This window comes from Misgurnus anguillicaudatus, chromosome 8 (genome assembly GCF_027580225.2).
Source record: "Misgurnus anguillicaudatus chromosome 8, ASM2758022v2, whole genome shotgun sequence".
NCBI classification, from domain to species: domain Eukaryota; kingdom Metazoa; phylum Chordata; class Actinopteri; order Cypriniformes; family Cobitidae; genus Misgurnus; species Misgurnus anguillicaudatus.
Window position 1 is genome coordinate 39,838,077 of NC_073344.2, and position 14,947 is coordinate 39,853,023.

Genomic DNA, 14,947 nt, shown 5'->3' on the forward strand with positions numbered 1-14,947 from the left:
ACATTATTCTCTTTATGGAAATCATTAAAATATATTTTCGTTTTTACATATTGAAGTTACTAATGAAGAAATAATAAAATAAAAGGAAGGAAATGATTACTATTACTATGAAATAGGGTACTCCTTTAACGTGAGATTTGCAGAAAGTTTGTGTAATGTGAGCTTTAAAGTGGCAATAAATTAGTGCTAACATACTACAATTTACAATGTACTGCACTGGTTTGTCTTACCGCATTTACCGCTTTTAACCGTAGATGTCTTACTGGCTTCAAAAGGATTCTTATAATTGTCTTTGTTTTAGAGTATATTTGTAGGATTTAACTGCTATCAGAAAGCTGACGGATATTAGCCAGTGTGTCATTATTTAATTTGTGTGAATGAGCAGTGTTTTGACCTTGAGCACAATCAAATCTAAAACGATGACAGAAAATGCCATGTTTATTAAAAGTGCCTCATCTAATACATTATATGAGACTGAGGTGTACACCAAGTCAAAGTGAGCTCTGACTATTTTATTGTAGTTAATATTTATTATTAATAATTTATCCATTGTATTGAAGAGACCTTTAAAATATGTTGATTTAATTATGCACTTTTTGAGCACTTATGTTCTGGGTGCAAATATAAAAACAATATTTACTCTTCAGCCAATGGAAAACATCAAAACACACCAAGAAAATGACCTGAAAGAAAAGTGAACATAAATTACAGTTATTAAACCAGAATTGGCTTCTATGTTTATTCTTCTACTGTAAACTGTGTGCCCATAGCCTACTGTATATAGATTTACACGTCAAACCCCACATCAAAATGACTTGCGTTATAATGAACAATGTCAAATATATTTAACCCTTCAAATTTACTACCCTTTCGTCTTGTTAAGGGGTGGTAATTAACAAAAAACTGCACGTTATTGTTGTTAAATTTTCTTCAGTCATTTTGACATTACAGATTGAACCAATGTAGTAACATTACTCTTACAGGTAAAAACGTGGTTTTAGTATACTGCCCTACAAAGGCTAAGTGCAGTAACTACGCAAACACTGAAGCATGAAGAAAAATTCCCTTAAAGTTTTTTACACCAGCCAGTCAAACATGTTACTGCAATTTTGGCACACACGTTTTTCTGATATGGGACACAATTGAACAAGACGACTTTATCACAAGACACATCAAATCTCACAAAGCCCATTCAACCCTTAACTCAGTTTTTACCAAATGCGTAGTTACTGCGCTTTGGCTTTGTAGGGCAGTATAATAACAATGCTTTTTTGTTTTACCTGAAAAAAAAAACATTACATTTTCCTAAGAGTTAAAAATTAAAGCAGCAACTCATTATCACAGCAGCCAGTTTTTACAAACCAGTTTGATAACTCTCTGTTTGTATTTTATTTTATATAATAAAAAAGTGGGAAAACGTTCCATAATAAAATCTAAGCAATCAAAAATGTACTGAAAGATGTACGTACATCATTACCTGCAGGATTTTGCAGACAGGACCCTGTGGGGCTTGACCCCTAATAATTTAAAGCTTAAATCAAACAACACGTTAAGTCAACATAATAAGACACCATTATTGGAAATCATTAAACTAAATTTTTAGAAACAAAAACAATGGAACACAAACTATATCTATAAAACAGGTTGATTTTATTGCTTGGAGAATAAAGTTTACAGCTTTTGCAAAGGCATGTGAATATGCTTCTCAACCACACATTCACAATTCAACTTTACACACTGCACCTGAAAAAAATGGAAAATTGCCATCAACAGGTTCACCAAGTCCTTAGTGTAGTCTTGCACTGGAGTGCTCATTTTGTACAGACAGCAAATACCTTAGGTAGATTTCTGAAGCCTATCTAGTTACTGAAGTCATAATTTCTTCTATCTTTGGTACTACGAGTCAGATATTCTGCAAATGCAAATCTTTTCCTTGGAATACTGTTTTTAGCTCAGGGCAAGTAAAGGCCTATCTACATATAATCTTTATCCTCACAATGAAAGAAAACACACCCTACAATACAAATCACAGCTTCTCTTACCTCACTGAACGAAACACTGAGAAATATGAAAGGGGGGACTGCTGTAAAAATCCCTTTCCAAAAATGTTTTCCCAAATATGTCTCTCTAAGCTCTTTTAGAAAGACAAATATAAGAGAAATATGCAATTTACCTAAAACAGAAGGCAGCGAGTTAAAACACTGGCTTCTGAACTAAGGGCAGTGGTATGCCTCATTTCAACAGCAACATTACATGATTTAACATCCTTATTTCATACACACAATATTGTGAAACTTGACTTTAATTAACTCAGGAATAAACAAAGGAAAAAAGGGATTTTCAAGAGCTAATATTCTAATAATTAAAGAGACGCAAATATAGCAATGAATCACAGGACAGCACACAAAAAAAGTGTAGATGGTTCCTTAAGAGAAATGAAATTATACTGAGTTGTATGATTGAAACATTTATATAAAAGGACAACACTGCAGAGATCCCTCTTTCTGCCAAGGCTTTAGGATAGAGTGTGCTGAGAATATATTCGTGCGTGTGTGTATATGTATCAAACACACACGTAATTATTTAAATATATCTATCTGCCTGGTGGGATTCACATGTCATCTCTTCATCTTCATCCTGGGAAGATCCAGCCTGCTGTTCTGAACTGGCTGAAGTTGCTGCTAACTGTGCCTGCTGGGCAGCCTGCTGCATCTGTAACCACTCCTGCTGTGCTAATTCAGCCTGCTGCTGCCGTGCCTGTAACACAACAAAACTTTCAAGAGACAGTATTCAAAACTAACAAACTTTTTTTACAGACTACATGCACTGTAAGTCTTACCCATAGATAAAAGCTTCTGCCAAATGCATAAATATAAATGTACCTTGGCAAATAATTCTTGCTGCTGACGGAGAAGTTCCTCCTCGGGAATGCCAAGGTTCTCTAGTCGAGAGCTGGCCTTCCTCCGTTTAAGTGCTACCGTTTTACACTCCTGCAGAACATCTTTTACTTCTGCGATATATGACCCAAAACCTAGACTTTCAAGTGCTAAAGAAAAAAAGAATTCACCATTATGGCTCACATAAGAAATAATTATTTTCACATTATAATATAAGGAAAATACAACTATAGTTGTCAAGTCTATCATGTAAACTCAAAACGAATTCAGAATTACCCCTGTGCATATTAATGGAGCCTGATTATTTTTTTAGGCCAGTAAATCACTGGTAACCATCACCAGTGTGCCTTAGTTTCAATTTATTGTATAGGCTTTAAAATGCATTGGACAAAGCACTAATTAGTTGTTACTAGTGAGAGGTGGACAAAGTAAACTCCATTACTTGAGTATAAGTACAGATTAAACAGCTCAAATAGTTTGGCATTACAGGTAAAAGTTGTAAATAGATTTTTTTCTTGAGTAAAAGTACATAAGCACTTGCTTTTAGACGAATTTTAATATCAAAAGTAGATTTTGTGTAACACTTTACAATAAAGTTGTGTTTGTTTTGTTTTGATTCTAAATATGTATTCGTATTTTATAACTTTTGCATTGTTGTATTTAATACTTAAAATAACTTGTCTTTGAAGCCACCTACAGAATACACTTGTGGTCATGACAGCAGAAAAAAAAGTTTAACAGATTGTATTTGGAATGGAAATTGCGCTAGCTAACGTTGGACCCTGCAGAAATAACGCTAACAATTGTATATGACAAACACAATAATGACCTATTTTGAAACCAAAAGGGCGATGTTTGCAGAAGGCGACAAGTTTGCATTCCTGCGACCAACCCCCCAAAAACTTTCATTAGAAATGTAAAGATAAAATATTTACATATACTCAAAAAGTGCACGTAAGTACAATAACGTTACTCAAATAATGTACTTTGTTAATGTCCACCTCTGTTACTAGTGACCAACAGCACACAGACTCCTAACCGTTCATAACATGCTCTGGAGAAATAGTCTTCTTCTCTGATTTATTGCAGATCTCGTTGGCTTCTGATGAGATGAGGTGAATAAACTCTGTGCAGCAGTTCACCACCAGCTCTCTGGCATCGTTCGCTACTCGCACATTGGGAAGTGTTTCTTTAATCATTTTATTGATCGCCGCCCTCGGAATCGTCAGGTCATCATCGTTACCCGATGAAGAGGCCATGATGGACGAGCTGCCGACAAGCTTCAGAGGAATTTGTACGAGGATATTCAACGGGTTAATAAAGATGAACACCCACACCGGCTGCTTTGTGTGGACCTTCAGATGGTGTGCCTGTCTTAGAACAGATCACCAAAACTGCCTGTCTTAGAACAGATCACCAAAACACAATCAAACATAAGTATAACGTGAAAAGTCTGTGATAAACGAAATTATTGGTGGGTGCAGTACCTTTCGGATTAGTTTACACGGAGTCTCCACATCCACACATCAATGCTGCTGTTGTTATATCCATTCAAGTGTATAGGCATGATTATTTTCAACTATTCATTCTCAATATAACGCATCTACTCTGCGAAAATAAATTACCAAGCCTCGTAAGAGCTACGTAAAAGCAAGAGCGGATATATGTGTATATTAACGCATTACTTAACACACACGATTAAGGCCCACGAATCGATCCCCACAATGCAGCACTTCCTTCTTCTTCCTCTTCTTCTTCTCTTGTTTTTATTGGCAGTTTGCAAACAGAGTGCATTACCGCCATCTTGTGGACTGAGGTGTGAACAATTGGGATGTCAATTATATATGCTACTATGGATGTGAGTAAAGAGAACATACAAAACAAAGGTTGGGGAAGGGGGTAAATAAAAAATAAATGGGGGACTTTCTTTCAAAAATATGATTACAACTTTAATTACAGATTTTCCCTGCTGAAAAAAAAAGTGGAGAAGTTGAGAAAATATGGCACAACATTGACATTACTAAGACCAGGCATCCACCTAAAATTTACGAGAAAACCAGGAAAAAAATGGTAAGAAAGGCTGCCAAGAGGCCTACAGCAACATTAAAAGAATTGTAACAATTTCTGGCAAGTACTTTTGCTCCCTACATGTGACAAAAATCTCCTGAATTCTTCATGTTCGGGCTATTAGCATTTTTTAACCAAAAATATCATCAAGTCCATCTAAAGTTTGTAAAAACAAATATTTCTATATCCCAAATCCATGTGGAATAATGTATTATAGTCCATTGAGACCAATGGACTTGGGCCGTTATACCAAAATATATATTTGGTGCAATAAAACCCACATCACATCACCAAATGAACACCATGCCCAAATTAAAGCATGAAGGTGACAGCATCATACTTTGTGGCTGCTCTTCTTCAGCTGGAACTGGGGTTTTAATCAGGGTGGATAGAATAATGAATAGCTCCAAATACCTATCAATTTTGGCCCAAAACCTAGGCTTCTGCCAGAACACTTAAAATGAAGAGAAATTTCACCTTACAGCATGACAATGACAGAAAGCACACATCTAATCAACAAAGGAATTACTTCAAAACAAGATCAAGGTTTTGGAATGGCCCAGCAAGAGTCCGGATCTAAATCCCATCCAAAATCTATGGCGTGATCTGAAGAGGGCTGTGCACAGGAGACACCCAACCAATTTGACAGATTTAAAATGCTTTTGCAAGGAGAAATGGAAAAATATTGCAAATTCAAAAAGTGTGAAATTGTCTGACACATACCCATTAAGATTGAATGCTGTGATAAAATCTAAAGGTGCCTAAACTACGTTTTAGTTTAAGGGTGTGCACACTTATGCAACCTGGATATTGTACAACTTTACTTGCCATTTTTTCACCACAAAAGTTTTCTTATTGTTATTAACAGGTTCCAAAATGATTCATCTTGTTTTCTTCTTCCTCTGCTTAGTTTTTCAGTTTACAAAGTCTGTCATCTAAATAGGGATTAGACATAGTGCCAGCGCGACTGGCTTTTAAAGGGTATGAGATAAGACTCTCATTGGTTTATTGCACGTTACGCCCAAAACACACCCATTACTCATTAGGAAAATATGAACAACCCTTTTCGACTGTGCGCTCAGCCCACAAACCATTTTTCCCGTCATTAAATTAGCAAAAGTGGCATAGAACATGCCCATTTAGACCGTGCGCCGTGCGCTTTAGACAATGCGCTTAGATCGTTAAAATAGGGTCCTTAAAGTCTATGGTGCAATAGTGTTTATGTTATTTAATGAGTGCGTTAGAAATATGCCCCTATGGATGACAACACGGGTTTTCTCATCACACACATGGACACGCAGCAGCACAAAAAAGCTTTAAAATATGAAAACGTATAGAAGCATTCAAATGTAAAAGATTATTATTGAGTCTCTTGGACATAAATGAAGTTTGTTTATGAGACGTAAGAAAGCTTAAAGAGCTGCTTCACCTGCAGCCTGGTAAATCATTTGCTTTAAACAAATGCATCCATTTTTAAATGTTTTTTTTAAATGCTACCCCACGTATTTATTGTATATGATGACTCTGTACCTGTGGATATGGTGAGATGATGTAACGGGTCAGACAAGGTTGGATCCATTTGCAAATCTTTATTAGAAGAATCACACAGCAGTTTAGACAAAGGCATAGTAATGCAGTGATTGGACAGTAGTGTAAACACAGGCACAGATCGGGGCAGGCAGATACCAATCGTGAATGTTAACACAGTCCAATATCGGAGCAGGCAGAGATCAATCATAAAAGAGTAAACAGTCCAGGGTCGGGGCAGGCAGCAAAACATCAATAATCCATAAGGCAGTCCAATAAAAATCACCAGGGAAACAAAACACAGGTAAACAGGGAGATAACGCTCAGTTGTGCAGCACGGGGCAAACAAGACTTCGCAATGAGCATGTGTGTGAGCCCCAGGTATATAGGCATGATAAGGAGCAACAGGTGGTGAGTAATCAACAGAGAGAGGGGCATAATGGGAAATGTAGTTCATGTTAGAATTCGGGTGAGTGTGATGTTTGGACACCGTGGGAGTTTACTCATTATTCATTACTCATTAAAAGAATAGGAAGAACCGTGAGCACAAACCATTTTTTCTGTCGTTAAATTAGCAGAAGTGGATTCAGACACGCCCATTTAGACCGTGCGGCGTACGCTTTAGACAATGCGTAGCAATACTGACATCGCGGGGACGCGTGTCAAATTTCTGAGTTGAAGCACAGTGGCGGCCGGTGACTTCTTTATTTGAGGGCGCTCGATGCAAAGTTCGTCACAACATGTATGTATATTTTTTCAAAATATGTGTTCTGCGCTTTGAGAGATTGTGTGTGCAATCTGTGCATCACGTGCCCTGTTAAAATAAGTGCCTGCTACAGATGCGTCTAAATGGTTTATTTTGTGAACATGTCTCTTTTATCATAAACGATTTTGACGCGTGTGCAGCAGGCACTTATTTTGACAAAACCATACCTGTCAAGTGTCCCGTTTTGCCCGGCAAAGTCCCGTATTTTACACTTCTTTCCCGCCGTCCTCCTGATTAGTATTTTCCCGTAAATCTCCCGTATTTTAACCTGCGTTATTACAAAATAATAATGCCTGGGCGGAGTAATAAAAAAACATTCCCAATCTGAGCTCTGTCACTAGCCTCACGTAGAAACCGGAGCTGGAAACGTGTGTACCAATTTCGCAAGCAAAGGCTGTGATCTATAAAAAAGATCCTAAAGATCGCTAAAGATCCACTGATTCTGCCAATCCACTTCGTGTTTTCCCACCCGCTTCGCAGCATCTCTGTGTCCACTCTCTGCCTGGAGAGCGAAGACGACAGTTTCTGAAGTTTGTTGCATTAACAGGTAGATTTATTACATTAGATATGATGTAAACTTCCAAATTAGTAATTCTGCAACTGATAAGTTGTTAAACCGCAAAATTACTAATTTGGAAGTTTGTTTATGTATTTCTTCCGGTAATGATTTGCTGTCGGTGCAAATTCTAGTTCTAGTCTAGTCTTGTTCTCAGTTTATTGGATTTATTTTGTATATTTTTGACTTAAAGACACACTATGCAGTTATTTTACCTTAATATAACAGCTTCAAAGTTATTTCGGTGGTAAACAAAGTCAAAGTAAGGCGAATCATCCTCCTGTTGAAGCTCGGGGAGGACGCCGCTACCGAAAGCAGCAATGCAAACTTGAGAGAACCGCCCCTGACAAATCTCGCGAGAATCACGACTTGCTTTACGGCAACGACGTCACACACGTTAGGCTTGTTCGACTTCATGTGACGCTGCAAGAACCGACCGCCGGATGACGTCAAAGTACCGCAAGAATGATCCGAGACGGCACTTTGACGTCATCCGGCTGTCGGTTCTTGCAGCGCTGCATGAAGTCGATCAAGCCAATAACAACAACTGCACGCGCGAATTTGAGACGTGAGGCTAAACGATTTAAAAGTTAAGAAAGCGCGTTCGGAAGTGAGTAGGAAAAGGAAAGGGAATCTGAACGTGTCAGGTTTTTACTCGTTGGCGTGAGCTAAAAGACAGCACTGGATGGGATGCTGATCTGGCGATCTTGTTGATGGAGTAACTTAGTAAGTAAATCTCTCATTTGTAAACTTGTTTGCGGTCTATGTTGTATGTTGTTGCGCTTGCTTGTAGTATGTCATGCGATTATCATGACAACAGTTGTCAATATCTCACATAATTATCAGGACATAAATAAGCCTAGAGGTTGTAAATAGTGATGCACAATTTGCAAACTATTATGATAAATAGCAATAATCATGTATAGTGACATTATAGCGAACAATGTTATGAAAAAAATGCAACGTAGACAACTTTGTCATGGCATTTTGTAATGTTTACTTGTGATTTAGCTGCAATCATCTAAAAACGTTATAAGCTAGCAAACGCGGTACTTTATTATTATATGTACTCTACACTTGAAATAAACTTCTTATTATCCTATTACCATCATCTGTAGTTTAGTAGACTATGCAGTAGCCTGATATTTGTATGAAATTGTGAAACATTACCTGGTCATTATCTTTGGAGTACTAGAGTGGGAAATTACGACAGTTGCAAGTATTCTCCAGCGACTCTAGGGGTCGCTGTTTTACAAAAACGCCGAAATGCATAGAGCGGCTTTAAGTTTTTTAATTGTTTTTGCCTGTTCTGTCTCTGCTCTGCCATCTCCTTTACTAGGATTATAGCTCTGCTCCCCATCGCTTCAGACTCCTGTTCTCTCTCCATCTGCCCTGCCGCTGTCCAGCAGCACTGAGACTGGTTGTGACCGCTGTCCAGCTGTATCTGTCGGCCTTCATTGCCGAATTGTCTCCTCATCATCTCTTCCCGACACAGTTTTGCGGTTATCGTTGTCCAGCAGCTCAGAGGTTGTCTGTGGCCGCTGTCAGCCTTCATTGCCGATTCTGCTCATCTCTCCCCGAACCTGTTCGGGGGTTATCTCTCCCCGACTGGTTCAGCTTTTGCGTTCTCCAGTTTTGCTCAGTGACATTGTCTCTCCCTGGCATTGCCCAGTGGTATCTCTCTCTGTTTATCATTTATTCTTATTAAACTATTGTTTCATCTGGAACTGGATCCTTCCCTGTGTGTATTTTTATATAAACCCTGACAATAAGTTCATTTTCTTTAATTTCAGACTGGTAGTTAATAACTAAAATACCAGAGATCAGCATCAACCAAGCTCTAGGTAAGCAACAACTGAGGCTTAGCCTGATAGTTGGTTTGCCCCGCACCAGGCTAGTTTCCAAGCATAAGTTGTCATAGTGACAGAGTTCGAACTTTTTCAAGTTTGCTTAATGGAACCGAATTAACCGACAATAAGTCTCACTTAACCAAATAAGCCTAGCTTATTTCGTAATCTAGTTTTATGGAACAGCCCTCTGACTGTTATCATCAGGTGTTTAGAAAACTGTAAACAGCTTTTTCAATCTATTGGTAATTGTGACAGAGCGCATAGCTACAGTCACGGTAGCAAAGTGCTACCTACCATAAAGTAAAGACTGAGTATACATGTTGCCTTTATATGTTGGTATAGTGTGTATATGTGACCCGTCACGGAAACCAGTGACACAAGTCAGCAGCACAGCTTTCGAGATAATGAGAAAGATTGTTTTTTTTTAATTTGTGGTTTTCGTTTTTTTGCAGAATCTGATAGTTGAGATCACAAAGAAGCGTCTCCATGTTTGAGATAGTAGTTTTAGTATATTTAAAAGTGTACTTTTTGCGGTTGAAATGGCTTGTTTTTCCTGAGATTCTAGCGTGCAGCGGGGGGCGTCATTGTCAAGTCACGTGACTGTAGTGACGCAGCTGACTGGTTATCCTCAGACATGTTTGCGAATTTTTTTTTCAAACATACAGCGTGCGTCTCCCCAGACTGTAAACAAAGCTCAGGCGGACAAAAAAAACAGATAACAGTCAGCCGCGTAACTGCAGTCAAGTTACTTCAGTGTCTCGTGCATACATATGTATCACCTGGTTGCCATCTTACCACAGGGAGCACGCTCACTTGTAGCATTGTGTTTTAATGGTGCATGTACTTTCAAATGACCATAACTTGCTCAGTTTTCTACCAATTTTCAAATGATTTGGTTTCTTACAAACTTTATAACGTGGCTATAATTCTAGATGCTTAGTTTCATGAACATGTTTCATGAAAATTATTATTAATTTTTTTAGTATAAGTATACAGTGTTATAGGTACAGCTTTGACATTTATAACAAACCAAACCATTTGAAAATCGGTAGAAAATTTGACAAGTTATGGTCATTTAAAAGTACACGCACCATTAAAGGGAAACTTCACCCATTTGCATTAAGCTTTGTATCGTTAGAACCCCAGTCATGTTTTTGAATGGTCGTGCAACATTCCCTCAGTTTCCCCTGAGAGGGGAGAAATACTGATTTCAGTGAGGCACTTCCTTCTTTCAATGATGTAAAAATCGTCATTTTGCGTCATTGAAAGAAGGAAATCCTGTATCTCTATTGAGTGTAAAAGACTACAGACACTCATTCCTCATTTTTCCAAGGTGGGGGCTATGGGTGGGACCCACTCACGCTTCAGACCAATTACAGATCAGTGGGTGGGACTTACGAAAATATACGAACACAGACGAAAAAAATGATCAGCCGCCATCTTTATGCTAAGCTAAGCTAAACAGAAGTTGTGGAGCGAGTCAGACTTCATGTTACAATAACAGTGGAAGTTAATCAGTATTATATGGAAGAGGGTTATTTCACAAGCGTGATGCTCTAATCCGCTGTTCATTGCACCTTTATGAGCCACAATACAGCAAAGAGCTGAGGCAGGTGGAGGAACAGAAGCCCGAGGAGTAGGCTGGAGCCTGGGCTTCGGCTGAGTAGAGGAGCCCGGGGAAGACGCTGCAACCATCGGCCTCTGCTGCGTAGAGAAGCTTGGACAGACTACTGCCCGGATCTCGCTGTGTGCTTGCTTTATAACACTTCTGCATCAGATAAGGATATGGACGTTTGTTTGGTGAAGGTTTCTAGGCAAAAGAGCAACTTTGCGCGCGTTTGAACATGTTTATTTCACAGACGTGTTTCGGCTTACGAGCAGACGCGCTGCAGAGAAGCTTGGACGGACTTGCGCTGTGTGCTTTCGGTTTAACATTTATGGATCAGATAAGGATATAAACGTTTGTTTTGTGACTGTTTCGGGGCGCGTGCTTATTTCAAAGACATGTTTCGGCTTACGAGCACAGAGCTGAGGCAGCGCGTCTGTGGAGATATTGTGCAGTGGACGCGTTTGTGTGCAGGATGCAGGGATAAACGGACGTCTGACTAAAGTGAGTGTTTCTATTTTCTTTGTTATACTAAGGTGATATTTATGTACACAATAGGATATCTGAGCGGTGTTTTATATGTCTATATTTTGAGAGCAGTGAGGCCGATATAACACGGATGTAATTACAGTAACCAAGAGACAAAAAGAAAATTGGTAAAACTAAATAAACATTTAAAATGCATACCCTTTTTAAGTACTTGAAAAGACATTTGTACTGATCTGAAACAACACGTTACTGTTTGAATAAGACTTTGCTACACACCAGGCCAGAGTGTTATTGTGTGTAACACAATGTAACGTTTAAAAGTAAGTCATGATTGGTGTCTGTCAGACACAGTGGTGGTGGCTATTTTCTTTGTTTTACTAACGTGGCATTTATGTACACAATATCATATCTGAGGCGTGTTCCGATTAATGGGAGTGGCTTGCAGAGCTGTGCATTGTGGTGCATAGTGGGAGTTGTAGTTTTTCTATACAAATGTTCTCTAAAGTCACGCTCTATCTTTTCTCTGTCAGATAGGCACAGAATTCTACATTTATGTTAAATTTTGACTACAAATATGACCCACTTTCTATAAAGATTAATATTCCTATCTGTGAAATGGCCCTTTAAAGCACAATGCTACGAGTGAGCGAGCGCCCTGTGGTAAGATGGCGGCAAATGCGGACATTCCACTCAATTGGCCAGCAGTGCGGGCGAGACAACTAGCCCTTATTATACATATCTATGGTCTCGTGCACACGGTTATAAAAACAGCAAATATTATTTTGTTTACAAAAAAATATTATAAGTTCTTTATTTTCTTCATTTTTAGGAAATTACTTTTTAATAAGACGTTTTTATTTCAAGCATTGTATGCTTGTTTGAAATATTTCATAAATAAACTAATAGCTATAAAAAAATTAATAGCTATCTCTGTGTTGTTTCCTTATTTTAGAACTACAATGGCAGGATTATGCACCCTTTCATTAGAAAAAACATGAACATATTTACAGTTTAAGAGTTTATCTAAGATGCTAAGAGACATTTATTTATATCTTACCTGTTTGAAAACTTTTTCTTTGATGGCACATTTTCTGACCTTTTTGACCTAAGCCATACACACTGTGAAGGTCCCCACTGTAAAGCTTTAAAGCACAGGGGGAGCTTTACAGGGAGGGGGGGGTGAGGCCATTTTCTCGTCATTAAAGGACAAGTTCGGTATTTTACACTTAAAGCCCTGTTTTCAGATTGTTTATGATGAAATAGAACGGTTTTGACTGAAATTTCGACATATGCGGCTGCCCCGTGTTTGTTGTTTCACCTCCCACCTCTTTTACCATTCGTTGTAAACTTGTGGACCTATTTTTCCAAACGCATCACACCCGTACATTCTTCCACTGAAAGCTTGAATAATAGACACTCCAGCCCAGTTGGTGGCGATAATCCACCTTTGCCAATTGCAAGAATACAAACAAGTTTTTGGCGCAGAGTAATACCGTACCTCACAGCACATATAATACAAGTCAATGGAGTTGGATAAAACTACGATAAAACCTGTTGGAATGCGTCCTTTGCAGCGACTTCCGCGTGAGCACACCAGTGAACACCCCCGACCACTCGGTGAGTTTCACATCTTTGTAAATGAAAGTTTAATGCATTTAAGGAAGGATTGTTCCTGTGCACCTACCCTGCAAGCAAGCCTACGATGGTCCTTTGTGGGCCCAACTCTTGTCCATCTGAAGGATTTTGAAAAACTAGTGCGCTTAAAAAAAACTCTGTGGTATAAATTAGACACACAAACATCAAGAATCAGGGTATGAATCTCAACAATGGTGACAAGGAAAATAGTACAAATTTTCATTATTTATTTACACTCTCAGAAATAAAGGTACAAAAGTTGTCACTGGGACAGTACCCAACCCCATTCACACAGACCTCTGGTCCCAGAAAATACCCGTAAAATTGCCAGACAAGCGTCTGTGTGAACAAAAACTCGTTCCGTTAAACTTCTGGGATCGTTGCCGGAAAGAGGACCTAGTAACCCTCTGTGTGAACAAGAAGCCGCAAGAATGCCGTAATGGGCGTGTCGAAGTGAGGACGCGCGCGTCATCATCACAACACAAGTTATGGTTCAGCTCCTTACAACGAGAGATAACATGCATATAAACATTCACCACGAGAAATGTTGCAAACTAGATTGAAGCAGTTATCAGGAAATGATAAACGAGACGCATAAACAATGACCACGTGCCATAGTGAGGACGCGTGTGTCATGAAGTTGGTTCAACTCTTTAAAATGAGGGATTTACAACATTCACTACGAGAAATGTCAGCAAACTGGACTGAAGCAGATATCAGGTAAGTTAGCTTGTTACTTACTGCGTTCAAACGGAGATCATTCAGCTGCATAAAAGAATATTGCTTCACGTGCTCATTTGAGCTATAATAAACGAAAATACCCGCACGTCATCCCAACAAGATATATCGTTCAGCTCCTCAAAATGTGGGTTTTAAATGCATATAAACAATCACTATGAGAAATGTCTGAAAACTGTATCAGAGCAGAAATCAGGGAGCTCGTCAAATATCCACTCTGAAGCTGAGATCATTCACCAGAATAGAACTGTGCCTTCACGCGATCCTTTGTAGTCTTATCATAAACAAAAATGCACGCGAGTTGTTTCTGGAGAGAGAAATAATAAATAATATGAAAAACTTCAGACGCTGCGTAAAAGAGAGGGCGGGACTTTCAACAGGTCACGTGTCTTTCCGGGACCAGGTAATCATGTCAGTGTGAATGAATAAAATATCAAACGGTCCCGGAAAATTCCAGGATGCCTGTCCCGGGTATCTTACGGAATATCTGTGTGAAAAGGGCTGAAGAAGGCTGTTTTGTGCCGCTACGCGTGGGTTGTTTTCCATACCCCATCTATTTTTAACTTTCTAATATGAAGTAGCCAGTTTAATAAAGGCTTTTTAAAATTTTCATTGAAGAAGAGTGCCTTGGATTCATCTTTTTGATATATTTAAGTGCATATTAGTACTTTGAACTGCCAAAATGTACCTTTAAAGGTACATATTTGTACCTAAATGGTACATATTAGGACCTTTTTTAAAGGGTACTGCCCCAGTGACGGCTTTGTACCTTTATTTTTGACAGTGTATGCTGCAGTGCATTCTGGAAGTCCTGAA

At 38.7% G+C, this 14,947-nt stretch overlaps 1 protein-coding gene across 3 annotated transcripts; it reads right to left on the minus strand.

Moving 5' to 3' along the window:
• Positions 1-1,631: 1,631 nt before the first annotated feature.
• Positions 1,632-4,661, minus strand: dr1 (down-regulator of transcription 1). Of its 3 annotated transcripts, none has more exons than XM_055213826.2 (4): positions 4,385-4,661; positions 3,937-4,271; positions 2,883-3,046; positions 1,632-2,757 (listed from the first exon to the last, which is right to left on the minus strand). In XM_055213826.2, the coding sequence occupies exons 2-4, from the start codon at positions 4,154-4,156 to the stop codon at positions 2,584-2,586; spliced, it is 558 nt and encodes a 185-aa protein (XP_055069801.1). In that variant the 5' UTR covers positions 4,157-4,271; positions 4,385-4,661; the 3' UTR covers positions 1,632-2,583. The 3 variants fall into 3 exon arrangements, with proteins under 3 accessions (XP_055069801.1, XP_055069800.1, XP_055069799.1); XM_055213825.2 differs by having other exon boundaries at positions 3,937-4,295; XM_055213824.2 differs by having other exon boundaries at positions 3,937-4,299; positions 4,385-4,660.
• Positions 4,662-14,947: the final 10,286 nt, after the last annotated feature.